Source organism: Rutilus rutilus (genome assembly GCF_951802725.1).
Source record: "Rutilus rutilus genome assembly, chromosome: 13".
Classification (NCBI taxonomy): Eukaryota; Metazoa; Chordata; class Actinopteri; order Cypriniformes; family Leuciscidae; genus Rutilus; species Rutilus rutilus.
The window spans coordinates 24591815-24614451 of record NC_140218.1 but is presented as its reverse complement, the minus strand read 5'-3'; the positions used below and the strand labels follow the sequence as shown (position 1 = coordinate 24614451).

General features: G+C 37.4%; 3 protein-coding genes across 8 annotated transcripts in view; 2 read left to right on the top strand and 1 right to left on the bottom strand.

The window, feature by feature from the left end:
* The window catches only part of fbxo44.8 (F-box protein 44, tandem duplicate 8), a 36137-nt gene extending 24809 nt beyond the window's left edge, over window positions 1-11328 (top strand). For all 4 annotated transcript variants that reach the window (XM_084427941.1, XM_084427942.1, XM_084427939.1 and 1 more), the window contains exons 11-21: window positions 2703-2851; window positions 6730-6776; window positions 6865-6976; window positions 7053-7148; window positions 7809-7944; window positions 8040-8182; window positions 9340-9386; window positions 9475-9580; window positions 9711-9806; window positions 10552-10687; window positions 10783-11328. In XM_084427941.1, the coding sequence (XP_084284067.1) occupies window positions 2703-2851; window positions 6730-6776; window positions 6865-6976; window positions 7053-7148; window positions 7809-7944; window positions 8040-8182; window positions 9340-9386; window positions 9475-9580; window positions 9711-9806; window positions 10552-10687; window positions 10783-10920 (1206 nt within the window). In that variant the 3' untranslated portion in view covers window positions 10921-11328. The remainder of the gene's footprint in view (window positions 1-2702; window positions 2852-6729; window positions 6777-6864; window positions 6977-7052; window positions 7149-7808; window positions 7945-8039; window positions 8183-9339; window positions 9387-9474; window positions 9581-9710; window positions 9807-10551; window positions 10688-10782) is intronic.
* A 3904-nt stretch (window positions 11329-15232) lies between these two features.
* On the top strand, window positions 15233-18944 carry LOC311302236 (F-box only protein 6-like). 2 transcript variants are annotated; one of them, XM_084427948.1, is made up of 6 exons: window positions 15233-15300; window positions 16061-16307; window positions 17309-17423; window positions 17564-17659; window positions 17758-17893; window positions 17982-18944. In XM_084427948.1, the coding sequence occupies exons 1-6, from the start codon at window positions 15289-15291 to the stop codon at window positions 18126-18128; spliced, it is 753 nt and encodes a 250-aa protein (XP_084284074.1). In that variant the 5' UTR covers window positions 15233-15288; the 3' UTR covers window positions 18129-18944. The 2 variants fall into 2 exon arrangements, with proteins under 2 accessions (XP_084284074.1, XP_084284073.1); XM_084427947.1 differs by having other exon boundaries at window positions 15271-15803.
* Window positions 18945-19664: 720 nt separating this feature from the next.
* cdc42l2 (cell division cycle 42 like 2) lies at window positions 19665-22626 on the bottom strand. Of its 2 annotated transcripts, none has more exons than XM_084427465.1 (6): window positions 22489-22622; window positions 21449-21588; window positions 21160-21232; window positions 20937-21037; window positions 20665-20862; window positions 19665-20572 (listed from the first exon to the last, which is right to left on the bottom strand). In XM_084427465.1, the coding sequence occupies exons 1-6, from the start codon at window positions 22514-22516 to the stop codon at window positions 20483-20485; spliced, it is 630 nt and encodes a 209-aa protein (XP_084283591.1). In that variant the 5' UTR covers window positions 22517-22622; the 3' UTR covers window positions 19665-20482. The 2 variants fall into 2 exon arrangements, with proteins under 2 accessions (XP_084283591.1, XP_084283592.1); XM_084427466.1 differs by having other exon boundaries at window positions 20000-20572; window positions 22299-22626.
* Window positions 22627-22637: the final 11 nt, after the last annotated feature.

The following is a 22637-nucleotide window of genomic DNA, read 5'->3' as shown; positions in this document are numbered from 1 at the left end:
GTTCAAGAAACCAATTTGAAATGATTCGAGCTTTGTGACATGGTGCATTGTCCTGCTGGAAGTAGCCATCAGAGGATGGATACATGGTGGTCATAAAGGGATGGACATGGTCAGAAACAATGCTCAGGTAGGCCGTGGCATTTAAACGATGCCCAATTGGCACTAAGGGGCCTAAAGTGTGCCAAGAAAACATCCCCCACACCATTACACCACCCCCACCAGCCTGCACAGTGGTAACAAGGCATGATGGATCCATGTTCTCATTCTGTTTACGCCAAATTCTGACTCTACCATCTGAATGTCTCAACAGAAATTGAGACTCATCAGACCAGGCAACATTTTTCCAGTCTTCAACTGTCCAATTTTGGTGAGCTCGTGCAAATTGTAGCCTCTTTTTCCTATTTGTAGTGGAGATGAGTGGTACCCGGTGGGGTCTTCTGCTGTTGTAGCCCATCCGCCTCAAGTTTGTGCGTGTTGTGGCTTCACAAATGCTTTGCTGCATACCTCGGTTGTAACGAGTGGTTATTTCAGTCAAAGTTGCTCTTCTATCAGCTTGAATCAGTCGGCCCATTCTCCTCTGACCTCTAGCATCAACAAGGCATTTTCGCACACAGGACTGCCGCATACTGGATGTTTTTCCCTTTTCACACCATTCTTTGTAAACCCTAGAAATGGTTGTGCATGAAAATCCCAGTAACTGAGCAGATTGTGAAATACTCAGACCGGCCTGTCTGGCACCAACAACCATGCCACGCTCAAAATTGCTTAAATCACCTTTCTTTCCCATTTTGACATTCAGTTTGGAGTTCAGGAGATTGTCTTGACCAGGACCACACCCCTAAATGCATTGAAGCAACTGCCATGTGATTGGTTGATTAGATAATTGCATTAATGAGAAATTGAACAGGTGTTCCTAATAATCCTTTAGGTGAGTGTATATCACAATACATGAATTACAGTTACGAATAACAGTTAAACGCTGCAAATATTTTTTTGTGTCCATACAATGAAAGGTAATTGAGTGAGTCTAATGTTGTTTGGACTTATCAACTTTCAAAACATCTTAATATATGTTCCGCAGAAGAAAGAACACATGTTTGGATTGACATGAGGGGCAGTAAATCATCCAGAATTCAGAATTTACATTTTTAGGTTAACTATTATTTTAAGAACAGTACCAATGTTAAATCTGGTTCTAATATGAAAACACAATTTTTGATTATCTGCAGGTATGCCCCACTCCCTAATTATAGATGTGAATATCGGATCTGTGTAGAGTTGCTTGATGAGAAGAAGAAACCCATCAGTACCTTTCAGCCTTATAAATTTTTCTTTCAACAGTGGGACAATTATCCATGGTGTCAAGTGAGTAGAATAATACTGACAGTGCAGTTATTCCCTTGTAATCAAACTAATACTCAAAGCTTAAAGGTACAATATGTAAGAATTTTGCATTAAAATATCCCAAAATCTCAAGGCCAGTGTTATATATGGGTTGATTACTTACAATATCCCAAATTTTTTCAACTATTTTTAAATCGTGAGAAAAATGCGATTTTAACAAAGGAAACGGGGCGTTAGAGCAGGGGGGAGCTGGGAGTCGCCAGTCAATTGCGTCATATCCGCGTTACCCTCAGTTTCCGCTCGTACTGCGTGGAGTCCTGGACAAATGCGGAAGTTGTAGTTGTAGCGTCTATCAAGCAACAAACGTTAGCTTGTTTCGTGCAGTCGTTATGGAACACAATTATTCTTTACCGATTGCAGCTGGTTCTGTCGACAAAGCATGCTTAATTTTATATTCAAATGTAGCATTCGGTAATAGTTATGTTTATGTAAGGAAAGTATTATTGCTTTAGATTTGTGTATAGTTTATTGACATTGTTTATGGCCATGTAAATAAACATAGCATGTGTTATACATAAAGATTAATCAGTATTTTGGCAAATGATGTGGGTATGTTTGAATGTACTTTTACAACAATTGTTTAGAACACGTAAAACTGCGCAGCGTTATCACAACAATGAATTAGACATACAGTAACATCTATGTAGTATTATGTATGCACAATGTATTATTAAACCTTACTTTTCTTGCGGTTAATTCATTTTAATGAAATAAAAGTGTGACGAGGTTCAAGAGTCAGGAAGGAAGAAGACGGGTCGGCGTGACTGGGACTCATACTTTATTAAAATAAAGCAAAACAAACAAAAGTCGCGCACTACGCGCATTCACCGTGGTAACCGCGACGGCTCAAAAAAGTTCACAAATGAGAGCTTGGATCCACCGGTTTTCTTTCTCTGCGTCTCTCGTTCCAGCGCGGCTTATAAGCGGTCTCTCCACGCTGATCACTGCAATAAGACACAGGTGTTCGTCATTTGCACTTGACCTACTTGCGTCCCGCTCGTCTCTTCTCTCTCCCATTAATACAGACCGCGCTGAACCACGCCCCCCTCGCCACAAAAAGCATGTCATTAAACGCAACATTTAATAAAATCATCCATGAACATGATTTTTCGATTCCCGTCTGACTGATTTACATCCACGGTGGAGTTTAAAACGACAGTTCCCTTCATTCCGCGCTCCTTCACATCGTCATCAAGCTACGCCGTTGTTGTTGTTTGGAATGTAGCGCCCTCTAGCGGCAAAGAATTCTTGCATATTGTACCTTTAATTGTCCCTGTGTTTATTCTGTTTTATTTCAGATGACCCACGTCTTTAAGGATTATGGACCTGGAGTTCGGTTTATCAGTTTCACTCACGGTGGGAAGGATACAGATAGACAGGTCTGGGCAGGCTGCTATGGAATACGGGTCACTAACAGTAGCGTGGAGATCTGTCCAGCTGCCGAGAGGTAGTGTTTTCCAGTGTTTTTTTTTTTTTTTACATTCCTAAATTTAATTATCTGCAGAACTCCTGTAACTGAACACATTACTCCCATATTACAACACTTGCATTGGCTCCCGGTTAAATATCGTATTGATTTTAAAATTCTTCTTCTTACTTACAAGGCACTGAATAATCTTGCCCCTTCATACTTATCTGACCTTCTTCATATCAACACTCCTACTTGTACTTTAAGATCATCTTCTGCACTCACTCTTGTTCTCCCTCGTACTCAACATTACTTCCATGGGGTCCCGAGCCTTTAGTCATGCAGCTCCTTATTTATGGAACTTGCTGCCACAGGATTAGCGAAACAGTGAAAGTCTTCGTGTTTTTAAATCTCACTTTAAGACCCATCTTATTCAACAGGCTTTTATGCGATTACTTTTATGTTTGTATTCAGTCTGTCCAGACTATAATAATGATTATTTGTTTAATGTTGATTGTTTTATTGTGTTTGTAAGGTGTCCTTGAGTGTTATGTAAGGCGGGTATAAATAAAATGTATAAAAATTATAATAATAATAGATATAAAGACATATGTAGGCATATTATTAAACAAAACTTAAAAAATGCAACAAAAAAACATGTATATACCATAGACTGTAAAAAAATATTTCAGCTTGAATAGCTCTGACCATGTAAACTGAAGTGTTGAGGTAAATAGTCTACAAAACGGTTATTACATGCTTTTCAATCCACACAGCATCACCCAATAAAAAATGACCATGCACACGCACTTACTAACACTGTAGAAATGTTGCATTATTGGCACCTATTGTATCTGTTGGCGTTCCTATTATTAGGGGCCAAGCACTGAAAGTGCGTAGGCACCTATTGAAATCGTTGGCGTTCTTATTATTATTCTTGTTCCGTATGGAAGTCTATGGCAGCCCATAGAACCGCTTGCGGGAAAATTATGAAATTTTGGCTCACTGATAGAGGACAGTCTGAACAGTCACCATAGCAAATTTGGAGTCTCTAACTCAATCCCTCTAGCGCCACCAACTGTCCAAAGTCTCACTCATGTTTATGCTAATAACTTTTAAACCGTAAAGGCTAGAAACAAATCTTGTTCCCACTGATTCCTTGGCTCAAGCCGATTCGATTGCACCCTATGACGTCATTATCTGTCATGGAAATCTTTCAGCCATTTTGAATTCTCAGAAAAACCTACTTTTTCTAACTCCTCCTAGGCCGTTGCTCCGATTTCCACGAAAATGTAACCAGATCATCTTCAGACCATGCCAACAAAAAGTTATGGGGCCCTATATTTTAATGATCTGAAACGCAAATATCGCTGTTCGCTGTGCGTCAGGTGCAAAATAGGAATGATACATGCATTGGTGTACAAAGTCAATTGCGCTGGGTGCAAGATAGGGCCCATGGAATTTAAGTCGATTCGTCAAACCATTCTCGAATACTGCGTGAACTAATTTTATGTAGCGCTTGCAAAAACAGACGTAAGGCTGTATCTCCACAGCGCTTTATCGTATTCAGACCAAACTTGGTACATGTCATCACAAGCATGACCTGGGGCGACATGCTACGTTTTGGCGCAGTGCCACCTACTGGTCCGGAGATACGAAAAACTGCTATTTTTGCTATTGTTCAACTTCTGAACAGTTTGTCTAAAAATCCGTTAGATTCAGGGCGTCATGCCAAGTCGAATGATATCTAATTTTCTTATGTCGGCCATTTTTCACACAATGCTGTATTTTATGAACGCATGAACATATTGTTACAAAACTTGGTATGGGTCATCAGTACGATGCCCTGAAGGAGCCTGAGAAGTTTTGAACCAGCGCAACCTAGTGGTAAAATTAAATATTCAAATGCTTTTAACTCTGGGTGTGGTTGACTTATTTTCACGAGAGTCATCTCCTTAGGTAACTGAATCCTTTCCGAGTCCAGCGATACCAAACATGCTAGGTTTTGCCTTACTGTTTGTGTAGCGTTGTGATTAAGCGATTAAAAAACATTTGCCAATATCTTCAAAACCGTTAGACCGATGCTTATTACTCTGGGTTTGGTTGACTTATTTTCACATGAGTCATTTCCTTAGGTTTGTGAATCTTTGCCGAGTCCAACGATACTAAACATGCTAGATTTCGCCTTATTGTTTGTGTAGCGTTGTGATTTAGCGCTTAAAAAACATTTGCCAATATCTTCAAAACCGTTAGACCGATCGAGACAAAACCACCGTAAGAAGTTTGGAAACATATGTCGTTGGCTATATGCTAATACCCAAATACCCATTTTCTTGCCACTTGTAAGTGGCAAGAAAATGCAAACAAAGTCAGGTGTGGGTCATTTTTTGTGTTTACATTTAAATGTTTATAACTCCAAACCGAAATGAGAGTTTCACCAAATTTGACACACACATGTATGGGCTCACTCTGAGAACACATAAAAGAAATTGTGCGATTGTGCCTCTAGTTGGCGCTATAACAGAACAAAACATGAAATTGCCATTGACTTCAATATAGTATTGTGATATAAAATGCTTTACTTTATGAACACATTAGCGTATCGTTACGAAACTCTGTACGAGTCATCGGCACCATGCCCTGAAGGTACTCAAAAGGTTTCGAGACAGCCCCACCTATTGGTTGAAAGTGATAATCCATTCAATTATATTTTTAGTTACTGTATATATGATTTTTCAGCTATTTTGCCTAAATTCATCTTTAAATGCTACTTGCTGCAGTTGGTCTGACACTCCCAGCCATGTTGGCATGTCTTATCCTCTTCTTGCGCTTGGCCCCGCTAATGGCTGCTCGCAGCTATATTTATTCTTCCGTTTCTTCTTCTTCCGCTCTGGGAGTCTATTGCAGCTCATAGAACTGCTTGCGGGAAAGTTATGAAATTTGGCACACTGATAGATGATAGTCTGAACTGTCAACATAGCAAATTTGGAGTCTCTAACTCAATCCCTCTAGCGCCACCAACTGTCCAAAATTTCCCTCATGTTTATGCTAATAACTTTTGAACCATAAGGGCTAGAAACAAATGTGATTTCATTTCACATCATGATTTTCCATAATGAAACTTTTTCCACCGAATTTTCCCGCCAAAAAAACTACTTTTTTGAACTCCTCCTAGACGGTTGCTTCAATTTTTATGAAAATCAAATCAGAATATCTTCAGACTATGCTGGCAAAAGTTATCAAAAGCTTTTTGATAAACCCAACCGTTATCGAATAGCATGCAAATGAAATTGATGTAGAGCACCCCAAATTGGACACAAGGCTGTATCGCTGCAACGCTTTATTGTATTTAGACCAAACTTGGTACATGTCATCAGAAGCATGACCTGAGGCAACATGACTATTTAAGAGCTTTATAGCTTGGATCCCATGAATTAAGGATGAAGTTATGACTTTTTGTCTTTTGTGTTGATATGATCAGTTCAAATAAAATAATTGAAGTAAAATATTAATTCAATAATTAACAGCCTGCAATATAATGAAATATGAATTTTTAACACATTTGCAGTATATTAAAAATATCTGTTATTATTTGAATCTGTCCTTTATTTATTAATTGATTAAGGTATATATTCCTATTTAAAGGCCATAACCCCAGCAAAACAGAAATGGGGAAACGTGTGGCTGGATGGGCTGAATTTTTATATTTGAATAATGGGATATCTAAACCAAGAAGAAGTACATATAACAGGTCTGCCGTCAAGACTCTCCACCACATGACAGTTTTACAGAAGCAGATGAGGGGGCATGTACACATTTTTGGGGGGGGTGTTCTCTCAAATAAAAAATTTGAGATTTCTCTCATATTTACTGTATATTCAGAATATGAGACGTAACTTCTTTGTTTCCACCTGTAGGTTGAGATGCACAAAACCTAACTTGCTCAAGAATCCCAGCGCACAAGGTGGCTCATATAATTAAGATTGTACAGTAACAATTGTAAAAAAAGATTTTTGCTTCAGGTAACGTCTCTTTCCTAATTTTCTTATTAGATGGACTTCAAGGATGGAAGATTGTACGTAGTGGAGGTGACCGCTGGGTGACAGAAGAAAATAATAAACCACTTCTGGACACGGTCACCAGATGTTTTGTAACATCTTATGAGTATGTTTGAATGTTCTGAAAATGTTCAATCATAAAGCCAATCCACACATGAATCACTGATAAACTTTGTCCTCAGGTTATGTTTGAAGCGACAGCTGATTGATTTGACGAAAGAAGGTTATAGTGGTGCTTTCATGGATCAACAGCAACCTCATATCAAAATATCAGACTGGTGAGTGTTCACTCAAACTCCCATTTCATGTTACAGTATCTTAGGAGGTGAATTTCATATTTTATGTGATAATTTTTAACTGGCAGGATGAAAACCCAAAGTGATATGACATTCATATTTAATTGTTCGTTTTTTCTTGTTATCGGCAGATTATTTTTTATTTTGTACTTTCTGATCCCGCCCCCTCCATCTCTTTTAAACATTGTTTCCTGTGAAGTCTCAATCATTCTACAAAATAAAGGCAAAAATGCCCAAAATGAATCTTATTTCTTTATGTAAAACTTAATTAAAATGTCATTAAAGGGATAGTTATAAAAATTCTGTCATCATTCACTTACCCTCATGTCGTTCCAAACCTGTGTGACTTTCTTTCTTCTGTGGAACATAAAAGAAGATATTTTGAAAAATGTCTCAGTGTTTTTTGTCCATTCAATGAAAGTCAAAGGGGTCCATTTTTCAACTTTCAAAACATAATTTTTGTTCTTCAGAATAAAGAAATTGATACAGGTTTGGAACGACATGATGGTGAGTAAATGATTTCATTTTCAGGTGAATTATCCCTTTAAGAACACAGTACTAGCATTTGGCACAAATCAGGTTTTAATATGAAAGGCCACTTTGTTAATAGGAAGGCTTTTATTTGCTTTTTGTCTGATGCAGGTATGCCCCAATCTCTTGTTGTGGAAGTGAGTATCAGATCTGTGTAGAGTTGCTTGATCAGTGGAAAAACCCAATCAGAACCTTTCAGCCTGAGAAAGTTATATTTTCGTTTGGGAACAGTGAGCCGTGGTGTCAAGTGAGTAGAATAATACCGACAGTCCAGTTATTATCTTGTAATCAAACTAATAGTCAAAGCTTAACTGTCCCTGTGTTTTTCCTGCTTTATTTCAGATGACCCACGTCTTTAAGGATTATGGACCTGGAGTTCGGTTTATCCGTTTCACACACGGTGGGAAGGATATACAGTACTGGGCAGGCCATTATGGAATACGGATCACTAACAGTAGTGTAGAGATCTATTCAGCTGATGAGGGGTAGTGTTTTCCAGCATGACTTTTATTTTACTGTAAAACATTTATTAATTTTAACAATGAATTATTTTTTATCAAAATGCACAATGCAGATACAAGTTATATGTAGGCATATCATGAAAAAAAAACCATTAAAAATTAAAATAAAGTGCAAATGTTCACTATTTCCGCTCCGCCCACTTGAAACCAGCATCAAGCAGGCATTGGGCTTGTTAATGAGGATGGTAAAGACCACAGCCTCTAGCGTCAGCTGTTGGTATGCCTCTTAAGGCCAGGGGAGTGAGGTTTATTTACAGCAAATTATACTTTACAAACCAACCAAATAACTAATTCATTTTATTTTGCTCTGACCAGAGCTTATAAAAACCATTTAAAGGAATTTATAAAGAGTGTTTTAGGATTGTGTTATAGTGTTTTAGAGTGTTTAAGGATTTATAAAGAGGAATTTATAAAAAAACTTTGAGTGTAATTAATAAAAGTAACAATAATAATAGTTAGTTTTTTTTTAATAATAGTAATAATAAAAGTATTCAGAAAATGCATTAACATTGATATTTATTCATACCATATTTCATATCTTCAAATGACAGCAGGGTTGGCGCCTGAATGACTGAATGACAGTGATAAATATCATACACTTTATCAAATGTATAACCTAACTTCTCAAAATGGGTGATGAGTCTCTAGGCTGAGAATCTATCTTATGTCTAGTTGTACCATAACACCATAATACATTTCCCATAACATGTCCTGTCCTACTGCAGCCTTATTGCATTTATCAGAGTTGTGGGAGGGGCTTTGATGCCACCAACAATCACTCTGTGTTCTATATTGTCGATAAACAGTAAACACGTGATCCCTAAGAATTAGATCCTGATTCTGCGGTTTTGGAAGTCCAGAATCCTCTGATTAATCTAAACCGTCAAGAAGTATAGATAACGGATCAGCTCTGACAGCGTCAGCCAGTAGTGAGTCGTCGCGCTCCACTGCCAGATATATTTCAGTTTTCCAGTAGCAGATTAAAGTGCTGCTGCAGTAAGTTAGAAGAGTGATGTTTGACATACAAATAATAGTAGCTACATTCACGTTAGTTTTGTTTCAGTTGGTTTACTGTAATATCCTCAAAATGCGAAACATAAATTCTGTGTTTCCACCTGCAGGTTCAGTCTCATAAATCGTAACTTGCTCAAGAATCCCAGTGCACAAAGTGAGTCACATCATTAAGATTGTACAATAAGTGTCACCATAATACATTTTTGCTTCAGGGAACGTCTCTTTTCTGATGTTTTAATTAGATGATCTTCAAGGATGGGAGATTGTACAGAATGGAGGTGACCGCTGGGTGACTGCAGGAAATAGGAACATATTTCCGGTCACCAGATGTTTTGTAACGTCATATGGGTATGTTTGATATTGTAGATCCTTCAAAAAAAGGTTTGAGCTCATTTAATTTCAGTATATGTAACAATTTTAAAATAAATCTATCATGAAGCCAATCCACACATGAATCACTCATAAACTTTGTCCTCAGGTCATGTTTGAAGCAACAGCTGATTGATTTGACGAAAGAAGGTTATAGTGGTGCTTTCATGGATCAACAGCAACCTCATATCAAAATATCAGACTGGTGAGAGACACTCAAACTCCCATTTCATGCTACAGTATCTTAGGTGGTGAATTTCATATTTTATGTGATTCATTCTTGTAAATTACCTGTCCATCTGGGTCACATGTGCCTTATGCTGGAATTGTGTCTGGCAGTATGAGAACCCAAGCTGTATGACAATCATATTTAAATTTTTTATGTTTTTTATGAATTTTTTATGTTGTAAGAATCTGCATAAGTCCTGAGTACCACGAGTCCTGGCTGGTGGCACTTTCCTCCACCACCACCCCCCCCCCCCCCCCCCCCAATTCAATATTGTTTTCTGTCAAGTCTCTACTATCCTACACAACAGAGTCAAAAATAACAAAACGAAAAACACACATAGGACAGAAATTTAATTTAAATATCATTAAAGGGATAGTTCACCTCTTGTCATTCCAAACCTGTGTGACTCTATTTGTTCTGTGGAGCACAAAAGGAGATTTAGAAAAATCTCTCACTGTTTTTTATTCATAAAATTAAATCAATTCGGTCCAATGATGGATTCAATGTGGAATCATCGACTTTTAAAACGCCTCCTTTTGTGTTCCACAGAAGAAATAAAGTCATAGAGGTTTTAAACGACAGGACGGTGAGTAAATGTTGACAGTGTTTTATTTTTAGGTGAACTATCCCTTTAAGAACACATCACCAATGTTAAATCAGGTTCTAAAATGAAAAAACAATTTTAGAACAGATCCACATTTCTGTCATGTCTTATCTGCAGGTATGCCCCACACTCTGATTGTGGAAGTGAATATCAGATCTGTGTGGAGTTGCTTGATGAGAAGAAGAAACCCATCAGTACCTTTCAGCCTGAGAAAGTTTTCTTTCAAAAGGGGAAAACTTATCCATGGTGTCAAGTGAGTAGAATAATACTGACAGAGTAGATATTCCCCTGTAATCAAACTAATAATAAAAGCGTAACTGTCCCTGTGTTTATTCTGCTTTATTTCAGATAACACACGTCTTTATGGATTATGGACTTGGAGTTCGGTTTATCCGTTTCACACATGGAGGGAAGGATACACAATTTTGGAAAGGCCAGCATGGAATACGGGTCACTAACAGTAGCGTGGAGATCTATCCAGTCTGATGCTAGAGTGTTTTCCATATTATTATTTTTTAACCTTCCTAAATTTAACTGACGCAAAAGTGACCTTCAAATTAGGAAATGCAATGATACATTATGCCATAAGGAGATATATCAAATATATATCAAATACAACGTAATGTTTATATCTTAGAATATGTCAGTGCCATTGCTTTGTCTCAAGATGCACACCAGAAATGTTTTTAATAAGACACGTTCATAAAAGCTACTTAAATGCCCTAATCCTGGCATAGTCTAAGCCCTCTTTGTTAAACCGGGCCTATATGTTACACTGTTAAAATGAAGGACCTTAGTCGACGACTATAACTACAGCCATAGACATGCACTGCTTATGAAATAATCAATTACTTAAGTGCCATGCAGTTAACGTCAATAAACGTCTCAAAGTTACTGTGTGTAAGTGATGTTATGTTCAAAGCTTTGAACTTATAAATGTACATTGAAGCTTGATTATGAAATAACAGTTGAAGGTTTGGGGCTTGAAGGAGACAAATCTCCTTCAAGGTTTGCTCTACATGCCTGATGTTATATTCTAGTAGTCTAGTTCACCCTATGGTGATATTTACTTGTTTCATTTATTATTATACTTTCCTGACTGCATCTCAAACATTTGTACTTGTGTGTACTTTAATCATAACACCTTGTCACAGTTAGGTCCAGGTGATAATGAAGGAAAGTTCAAAAAGGTTTCAATAAACAAAAGGGCTCTTTAATGAAAACAAACTCAAGTAATCCACATTGATGAAGGCAAAGTAACAGAGTGTAGGCTGTTCTACGATCACACAACATACACCAACCAATACCCGACACTGAACAGAACAGTCAAAAAGAATAGAATAGAATAGAATAGAATGAGGCATTTATATAGCGCTTTCATATGTACTACTGTACATCCAAAGCGCTTTACAATCATATCAAGGGATCTCTCCTCAACCACCACCAGTGTGCAGCATCCACTTGGATGATGCGACGGCAGCCACAGTACAACAGCGCCAGTGCGCTCACCACACACCAGCTATAGAAAAAGAGGAACTTAAATACACAGTGATGATGAACTAAATTATGAACAGGTGTGTAGATGTCATGAGTGTCCATGGTAACTGATGAGTAGTGGGACACAAAGACAAAGGAACACGTGACTGACGAAAAACAAAAAGTCCATGATAATGAAACAGACAGAACATATAAGTGACATAAGGCCCCCTCCCGGAAGGCACGACCTTGCGTCAAAACAGAAGAGATGAGGGAGGGATGGCGGAGGCTTTGGAGGTGGGCTAGAAGAAGACAAAGGACTGGCAAAAGCAAACAGACAGACGAAGAAGACCAAAGAGGAGAAGATTGGGGATAACAGCCATGGTGGGGATGACGGGAGGAGCTGATGGACCAGAGTGACAACCAAGGCAGAGCTGTGGTGACGAGTGTCTGAGGAGGAACCCGAGTGCCCGAAGACTGAGGCGGAGCCATTGCGCCCATGGATAAAGGTGGAGCCGGAGGGAGTGCGGAGGGGTGGAGAGACGGAGCACCGCGGATACAGAATCCCCAATGTTAGTCTGACCAGGGGTGTGAACCAGCAACCATCGTACCTGTGGGAGTTTTGGTGGAGCTTGAGACTGAGGACTGGCTAATAGACTGGGACACTGAGATACTGCCTCCCACCCTGAGCTATCTGTACTCTCCTCATTGTAGCTGATTCATCCCAGTATAATGCCTGATTCATCATCAGCCCAGTCTCCCTCTCCCACCCTCACTGCAGAGCCATTTGTTATTCAGATATTCTTTTTCAAAAGAAAAAGTATCAGCTGTATGAAAAGTGACCAACATTTGGTTTTTGACCATTGAAAATGTGTACAATTTAAAGGGTTCACCCAAAAATGAACATTCTGTTATTAATTACTCACCCTCATGTCGTTCCATCCAAACCCTTAAGACCTTCGTTCATCTTCGGAACACAAATGAAGCTATTTTTGATGAAATCTGAGAGCTTTCTGTCCCTCCATTGACAGCAACGTCATTGCAACTTTCAAGGCCCAGCAAGGTAGTAAAGACATCGTTAAAATATTCCATGTACTACAGTGGTTCAACCTTAATATTATGAAGAGACGAGAATACCTTTTGTGTGCAAAAACCCCCCCAAAATAACATTATTCAACAATCTCTTCTCTTCCACGTCATTCTCCCACGCTGTTGACGTAGTGTAAACAGTGCAGCGCTTCTGGGTTCTACGTCAGACCGTAGGCTCACTATTGTCATGTCAAGTATTGTATTGTCACTATTGTAATTGTCAAGTCATGTCATTGTGTCAAAGCAATGATAAATGATCAACAGTTTTGCACACATAGACTGATGTTGTGCTCACTGTGTAAAGAGTTTTGAAAAAGTATCTAAGTATTTAGGAATGTGTCTATAGCAATTGTAAAAAAATAACTCAATTTATGTGTAAAGGCAAGAGAAACTTAAGTTCATTAAAATATAAATTACAATAATCATGGTTTCAATCAGGTTAGTATCTGAAGTGACAAACAACTCATCAGTCTAATAATCCTCTCCAGTTAAGTCTCCGCTTTCTCGTGTCCTGATACATCAAAATGTTGAAAAGTCAAAGTGCTTAAAGGAGAACTCCGGTCAATTTTAACATTGAGCTCATTTTTTTGTACATTTGGAGTGCTGTCAGTACAGAGAACAACGACAAAAATCGGTGTTGCCTACACCGTGTTATCCTCTTTTTAAAATTTGCACCCTGTTGACTTCAATGGGGCAAGTTTTAAACCTGCTTTTAGCCTCTTAACATCCTTGATGTGTCATTACAAGTGCACAGGTCATGTGAGTGATTCCTTCTGAGTGAACGCGGGTGAATCTAACTGCAGTAGATGTGAAAGATATTAATAAAAATTATGTTTATTCAGCCAGCGCTCATACCTGTATTTACATCCTGTTTTCGGTCGAAGTCCACAGTAGTTGATTGTCGAGTTCACGCGCGTGATCATAGGTACTAAACCAGCCTAAAAGCAGGTTTAAAACTTGCCCCATTGAAGTCAACAGGGTGCAAATTTTAAAAAGAGGATAACTCGGTGTAGGCAACACCGATTTTTGTCGTTGTTCTCAGTACTGACAGCACTCCAAATGTACAAAAAAATGAGCTCAATGTTAAAATTGACCGGAGTTCTCCTTTAAGGTCTCTGCTAGGAACTTTACTAGGACACCAAAGCCAATTGCAATCTTTTGAAGTTCCTGATCATTGATACCATAGTGAAATACACTATTTACAATACTTGTCACACATGATTAATTTATTCTACAACTGCAAGTGTCCAATGAGATCACACCCCCATGAGGATAAAAAAACGAACCGATGTAGAATAAAATGGGGAAATGACGCAATCAACAAACTTTCCTGGTATTTTTATTATAATTTATTTTATGTATTTAATTTATTTTAATCAACATAATATGCATTTATAATGGCATTCAGTAAGTGCAAATAAATAATTAGTAAATCAAACACACCAATAAATTGGGTTAAGGGGTACAAACATGGATCTTTTAATTCATCTTCCAATAAGTCTAAGATTCTTATCAAAGAATTTATCCATTAATTAATTAATTACATTAATTACATTAATTAAAAGAATCAGCTTTTTTGTTTTAAAACAACATACCACCACTTACTAGCATAAATGCTAAGATCACATAGCACTAATGAAATCGTGTTTAAAAGACTTTTAAACAACCTACTGAGTGATCAGTGATACATTCTGGTTTCCTTTTGATATTGTGGTAACACTTTTGACGTTTTACAAAATAACTGTTTCTACATTTTTTAGATTAAAATATTTTCTCAGAGAAAGCACAGAACGCACATCCTATCAGAATTAATAATTGTAGAATTAGGAAAATGACTATTTAGGGATTTTATAAACACAATAAACGAAATAATACCTAAAAAGTAAAAAAAAAAAAAAAAAAAATTATTAGACAATGATGTCAAAAATACACTGACTAATTGGGACAACAAGAAATCATGATTTTCAGCTATATAAGATGCTTTTTACTGAAAATATTATATTGGTATGGCCAGTAACATCATGTAATCCATGACAATGAGTAACACATTATAAAAAAAAAAAAAAAAAAGTAGAATCACTCATCTAGCAAATTCACACAAATCAAGTTTACAACAATCCACTTACTGTTTTTTTTTTTGTTTTTTTTTCTGTTTATATCCTACTCGATTTGTGCAGATCAGGTAAAGAGGTTAAAAACCGCCAAATAGGGAATGCCCTTTTTTGTTCCGCAAAGAGACCTAGTACTCCTGAGAACCCGTATGTTTTCGTCAGAGTTGTGGGCGGGGCAATGACGCTTACGGTAATAGAACTTTCGATTTTGAATCTCGTAAAACATGTGAAAGGATTATACTGATTATAAGGATTATACTGATTCAGCGGCGTTTGAAGTCTAGAATGCTGCTACATGTGACTAATGAGATAAACTGGAAAAAAGTATATAACGGATCAGCTGACAGCGTCAAACCGGTAGTGAGTCGTCACGCTCCACTGCCAGATATATTTCAGTTTTCCAGAGGCAGATTAGAGTCCTGCTGCAATAAACATTCGTTATCGCTGGTGAGAAGATCGGTCCTCTCATATAACTAATGCGAAGGTGGCTACTATTATTAGCGTTTTCTTTTTTCTTCTGTAACATTGTCAGTTTTTTAAAAACGTAACTTCCGTGTTTTTACAAGTAGGTACAGACGTGCAAAAGTGATTTATAGATATCAAATGAGATATAAAAAAAAAACAAGAATGGGTCATTCACAGAGCGGGAACATTCATGTTACTTCGAGGGACTTTGAACCCAGATCAGACTCAGTAAGTTTTTGAGTTCTTGGTTTCAGTTAGCCAGTTGCTATAGAGAATTAGCATCATATTATAACTTGGCCATGCAATGCTGAAATTGACTGACTTGCCTTATGATAAGTCGATCATTGCAATAAACCAGATGGTCATACCATTTAAATGGTCGGGGTGGAACATGGTAGCAGATGACCAGCTCGGACCAACTAACAGCAATCATGTTCCACAGCTGGATCAGAACTTAAAGGTAATCTTAATTCCCCTGTCTGCAGCCAGATGTTCCTCTAGCTGTGGTTGAGGAGATCCTACTGAACCTGCCTGAACATCAGGTGGTGCGAGCCTGTCGGCTGGTGTGTCGTGAGTGGAAGGAGCTGGTGGACAGTGCTGCACACTGGAGAGAGCGCTGTCGGAGAGAGGGGATCCAGCCCTGTGATGCCTCCAGACCCCCAGAGGACTGGCGCCTGTTTTACTTTATAACTAAGAAACGACGGAACTTACTCAAGAATCCCAGAGCAGAAGGTGAGCCACTGGACTGAAAATAAGTAATGTTTCAATAAAGCAGTGCACTTCATATTCTGGGCTGTTTCCCAGAAGCATCGTCAACCTAAGCTGATCATAAAGACCAATGGTGCCAATGGTTTTTACAATCTGTAGGCTTATGATGCTTTTTGGAAACACAGACCTGGAACCTGTATTGATATTCCTCAACAATTATATTTTTGTCTCAACATGTTCTAAACTGTTAGTTTTGTAGTTTTTCAGCTTGTATGCTATTTTTCTGAACAGATTCATGCTTAGACATCTTCCACTTTGCTCCATCCTCCACCAGCTGATTGTAAATTGTTACATATCAGTTATTGGTTGATATTGGACTCTTTTTTTAAAAAAAATTTTTTATTATCAGTATTGGTCGATATCAACAGCTATTTTATTCTCATTTCTTATATTATTTTTTACCTTTGCTGTTATCTAACGCTCAATTAAAGTTAATATTTAAAAACAATGTAATATTTAAATGTGCATTACAACGTAAAAAAGTTGGTTGCTTGACCATTTAAAATTTGCTTCTTTTTTTTTTGTGATGAAAACCTTTGAAAACCACCTCTATGATTTGGTATTGCAAAATCACATTTTTTATTTTACTTTAGTGGTTTAACCACAACAATCATCTTTGGTTTATGGCTCACAACAAATGTTGGTTAAACAGGCATTTATGAATACCTCAATATTGCAATATTTGGAACAAAAACTGATCTTTAGACTAGAGCACATTTCAAGTATGTACATGCAGAAATGGCAAACTTCCAAGAGGGACCTAATAAGTCCTAAAAAATTATTTACTAAGGTTTAAATTATTCCAAGCCCCCTTTGTCCAAGACAATATTCAAAGACTCTTATGTCTATAGGCTTATGAACCTCTGGTACTTGTGTTGTAATAATAATAAAAAAACACTATTCCTTTGCCACTAATGTCACTTGCTCCATTTATGTAACGTTCTCTTCTCTGGTGGTCTGATTAGATGCGTTCAATGGATGGAAGATTGTACAGAATGGCGGTGACTGCTGGGGACTTGAAGATAATTATGTAAAAATCTCAAATAACACAGTTCCAAAATGCTTTGTCACCTCGTACATGTAAGTTTGATATGACTGTTCTTCAGTTGAAAGTTCACACTGAAATTATTTGCATTAAAATACAATTTTCATTCAGTTTAACCAATATGACAATAGATGAGTCTGAGGCCTTCTTTGACACCCGTAAACTTTGTCCTCAGGTTATGTTTGAAGCAACAGCTGATTGATTTGAAGAAAGAAGGTTATAATGCTGCTTTCATGGATCAACTGCAACCTCATATCAAAATATCAGACTGGTGAGTGTTCACTCAAACTCTCGTTTTATGTTACCATATCAGTGGTTTATTTATTATACCAGTTAAAGTATAATATGCAAATGTTTTGTCTGCTGCAGGTATGCCCAGCGCTGCGATTGTGGGTGTGAGTATCAGATCTGTGTAGAGTTGCTTGATCAGAAGAAGAAACCCATCTATACCTTTGAGCCTGAACCAGTTTTCTTTTCACAGTGGAATGATACGCAGTGGTGTGAAGTGAGTAGAGGAAATGCAAATTAACAAACAAATTTAATCAAATAACTCTGTCATTCTCATTATATATTTTTTTAAATTATTATTTCAGATGACACACGTCTTTAAGGATTATGGACCTGGAGTTCGGTTTATTCGTTTCACTCATGGTGGGAAGGATACACAGTTCTGGGCAGGCCATTATGGAATACGGGTCACTAACAGTAGTGTAGAGATCTGTCCTGCAATGTTGGGTTAGAGTCCACCTTATTCGAGTCCATAAGAGCTGAGTCGAGTCCGAGTCCATCTAAATATTAAGTCAATATCTTAGGCTTGTTTTAAGCATGTTTTTTAAATTTCACATCATCTCATTAATAGTATCCTGCTGAGGAAACTAAAAATTTCCATGTAGGCTAATGGAAGTTATTGCCGACTTGACTTCTGTATTGCGACATTTCTGAGTGACTTGACTGTATCATTGATATAAATTCAACTGGTAACTAACCATGTTACTTTAGTGAATGGAAACAGCGTATTGGGATCTGAAAAGATGAAAATGCATTCGGGGGTATGCGCCATTTCAGACAGCGTGCAAGTATCCAATTCAGTTATCTTTCACGACTTATTGAATTTGAAAATTGAAATCGATTGACAATTGAAAATCACTTGAATGTTTAAACTACAAGACCTAAAATCACATGCAAATGATAGATTTTCGTGAGGATGCAGTACTGACACAGTCATGAATTTCAACGACAGCGCTGGACTTAGTTGCACTCTGAAACATTTCTCGAGTCCCAAAAGTCTGAGTAAAAATGCTTTAGAGTCTGTGACAAGTGCAAGCTGGACTCGAGTACCCCAACTCTGTTTGAATTTGTTCCCTGTTATGTGAAACGCTGTTCTATGTAATGGTGAACTTAAAAAAGCCTTAAGAAAATTATAAGTGCATCTCTAATTGTTGTCCATGATTTGAAGATTGTTGTATATGATTTGAAGATTGTCATAATTATTCTGTATTTGTATTTATTTTTGCACAATATATATAAATGAGTATTTAGCTGTTTATTTTTAAAAAGGCCTCTTGGTTCTCCTTTCTTAGTTATCAATGCCTCCTCCTTATTATCTCCCAAACACTGTGTTGCAGTGAGACTGAGTACCTTAAACACTCATTCATGTTTAAGGAGGGTCTTCATTAAGAACTTGAGTTTCAGATATGTTTCCATAACATGAATCTATCTCTAATAATAATAATAATTTGTTATATTTACATAGTGCTTTTCACAGCACTCAAAGTGCTTTCCATAGAAGGGGGAATCTCCTCAATCACCATCAATGTGCAGCATCCACCTGGATGATGCGACGGCAGCCATATTGCGCCAGAACACCCACCACACATCAGCTTATTGGTGGAGAGGAGACAGAGTGATGAAGCCAATGAGCCATATATGGGGGTGATTAAGAGGCCATGATGGATAGAGGCCAATGGGCAAATTTGGCCAGGATGCAGGGGTTACTCCCCTACTCTTTTTTCAAAGGACATCCTTGGATTTTTAATGACCACAGAGAGTCAGGACCTCGGTTTAACATCTGAAGGACAGTGCTCGTCACAGTATAGTGTCCCCATCACTACAGTGGGGTGTTAGGACCCACACAGACCACAGGGTGAGCAGCGCCCCCTACTGGCCTCACTAACACCTCCTCCAGCAGCAACTTAGTTTTTTCCAGGAGGTCTCCCATCCATGTACCGACCAGCCTCAACCCTTCTTAATTTCAGTGGGCAACCAGTCTTGGGCTACAAGACCACATTTTTAATATTGAATTTAATAAGTATAATCGCATAAATAAATGTAGCAGTGGGAAAGACATATCACCACCTTAATTTCTGTCATGTGACCTTTTAAAGGGCCATGTCTGACAAAAAAAAAAAAAAAATAGAAAAGGTGATTTTTGACCATTTTTCTCTCAATGCCAAAGTTTAGCCTAGTCTAAAAATATATTGCATACTTTTTGGTAAAGTGGCAATGTATAAAACCATGTAGGCCTATATTTTTGAAATACTCCGTTTACGTATTTTCTTAAAGAAAGTGTGAAGAATGTTCAGCAAGAGCTTTCTGTATAAATATTTTTTTTAAATACAAATTTCTCAGATATTACCCAATGACTCAACTTGACATATCACAACTTACCCCTACAGTGGGACAAGTATTACATTGTTTTAAAGAAGTCATATTCATATGGCTCTATGACAATTATCTGTCATGACAGAGTCAGACAGACATCCACACATATAAATTGGCCTATTTTACTCCTATTTACTTCACATTTCTCTTCTTATTATCTGACAACTTAAATAAAAAGTGGCACATCTTACCCCACTCTAGCCTTCCATACTAACATTTTTGTTAAGAAGAGTGTTTTAGTATCACAAAAGAGAGTTGTATGTGTAAAAGCTGCACACATATCCAATCATGTGATATGGGCACCATGGTAAATAAGGGATGGGGATGGGGGAACTGTTGAGTAAAAGCTATTGTTTCCTGATAAAAAAAAGAAAGAAATGCTTTCTGTTGGATTACGTCCAGATTCATCTTTGATTATACTGCTGTGTCCAGCTCATAAAATAACACATTTGCATGTCTTGTGGGACCTTCGGGGCTCTAAAGCTGTTAATATCGCCTCATCAAATACGTTCTTCAGTCCTTTCTGTAATGAAAAGAAAAAGCAAATCTCTTTGTTATGCTAATAAAGCAAAAGCATGGCTTTAGAAACAGAACATACTCTACAAGCATACCCACCTGCGTTAGAGCAGAGCATTCAACATATTTCACAGCCTTTAAGTCTTTGGCTAGTTTTTGAGCTGTCTCTGGGTTGATTGGCTTTTGTTTGTTTTTTGCAAGCCTTGCAATAGTTATAGGATCGTCTCTTAGGTCAATCTGCGTTCCAACCAGCAGAAAGGGGGTTTTCCGGGAGTAATAGGTTATCTCAGGCACCCACTGCATTTTAAATGAATTGTTGTTAGCAAAAAATAAATGATTCCACATTATTGACAGATCAATGTCAGACTCACCTTTTCTTTCACATTTTCAAACGAGGAAAGAGAAACTACAGAGAAACAAACTAAGAAGACATCTGTTTGGGGATAGCTTAGGGGCCGTAATTTATCCTGACCTACAAAATATTGAAATATTTAGGTTTGTGAGTTTTGCAAATTGTGTTCATATGAAATCTGTTTAAGATATTCCCCACACTGTATTATAAGTGTATAGATTAAGTGCATTATTATCACATACCTGCAGCATCAAACAATCTAATAGAATATGGTTCACCACCAATCATTACAGTCACAGCTTGGTTGTCAAACACCTGAAAAAGAACATGACAAAGCAACTGAATTGACACTACCTTGACAGGATTATTTCCATGAGTATTGCAACTGATGGGATTTAACGATCTATTCAGCTGTCATCACTAATAATGGGTACAAAGGTTGCATTTTTCTTTTTCAAGCTGGTAGAGAGGACCATATCAATCAGAGCAATAGTACTGCATACATAATTGGGAAAAAAATCCATTCCTTACTGTCGGTTCTGATGAGAACTTGTTTGTAAATGAAACCAAAAGGCAGGTTTTACCCACGGCACCATCTCCAACCACCACACATTTAATTGTGGACATCGCTGTTGTCACAAGTTGCTTTCCAGCATCTGGCATCAAAGAATCTGTAATTCATAACAAATGCTATTAAATTTACAGAGGGGGTTAGGATACTTGCATGCCAATAGAGAAAAAAAGGGCAGTTTCGATTGTGAATTTGTGCCTCCTATAAAATACTTTAAAGTAAAAAGCCATCTTGGTGTAAATTTTTGGAATTCATAAGCCACACGTTGGATAGTTATTCTGATTTTATAATCTATGCGACATGTGGGGTTTTTTTTTTAAATACTGAGACAAACACGACTTTCTTCAGTCATGAAAAATAGTCATCCAGTTTCAGTGATCAAGTATTTAAGAAACCTCAAAGGCTTCCAAAAGGATTTACTATTAGTCTCCACATTTTTTTGTTAAATATATGAATTAGTCAACGCAGGGACCTAAAATAACTAACATGAAGAGCATGAACATTACATTATATAATGTTTTAAAAGATAATTTGTTAGGAATGTCAGGACAATATAGAAATTAACAATAAGAAAATGAACTGTTTCACATATTTTCCCATGCCCAGGCTGAAAATCTTGGGTTTAATGTATTTATTTTAGTCTGACCAGCATGCTTTGAGATGCTATGTGTTTTTAGAAAATAACATTTTATAAGAATGTCACAGGTGTTATTATTCTTTTGTGAATATAAATAACTTTCAATGAATAAAATGAAAACAGTAAAGTTGTATTTTATTAGTAATCATTCCAGAATGCTAATAAATACTTACCACAAGTTTTAGTCTAGAAAACTCGTCTTAACTCAAAACTTCTAACATTGTTTTAAGTTGCGAACATTTTGATAATGACACAAACAAAAGCATGACTTCTAAATTAAACGTCTTCATTATGAACTCTTAAAGCATAGCACGTGTAATACAAGTGTTGACAGTGACCGAATTTTGACATTATGATAGATACCTAGTTTCTTAACAGCCTGACGAAACATGTTTAAACAACAGATGAACTGGTCTACTGTTAACTATGTAAACATTTCACACATGGTAACGTTAGTGCTCTTAACTACTTCTACAAGCATTGTAAACTAATCATTGATATACAACGGTGCT

What these genes read in the sequence shown, in the direction of transcription:
- LOC311302236 (XM_084427947.1), top strand. Translation starts at nt 15,714, where the DNA reads ATGAGATATAAAAAAAAAACAAGAATGGGTCATTCACAGAGCGGGAAC. An exon ending in TTGAACCCAGATCAGACTCA is followed by an intron (nt 15,804 to 16,060) that starts GTAAGTTTTTGA and finishes CCCTGTCTGCAG; the next exon opens with CCAGATGTTCCTCTAGCTGT. An exon ending in CAAGAATCCCAGAGCAGAAG is followed by an intron (nt 16,308 to 17,308) that starts GTGAGCCACTGG and finishes TGGTCTGATTAG; the next exon opens with ATGCGTTCAATGGATGGAAG.
- cdc42l2 (XM_084427465.1), bottom strand. Translation starts at nt 22,516, where the DNA reads ATGTTTCGTCAGGCTGTTAAGAAACTAG. An exon ending in AGTTCTCATCAGAACCGACA is followed by an intron (nt 21,233 to 21,448) that starts GTAAGGAATGGA and finishes GTTCTTTTTCAG; the next exon opens with GTGTTTGACAACCAAGCTGT. An exon ending in TTGAAAATGTGAAAGAAAAG is followed by an intron (nt 20,863 to 20,936) that starts GTGAGTCTGACA and finishes TTTAAAATGCAG; the next exon opens with TGGGTGCCTGAGATAACCTA.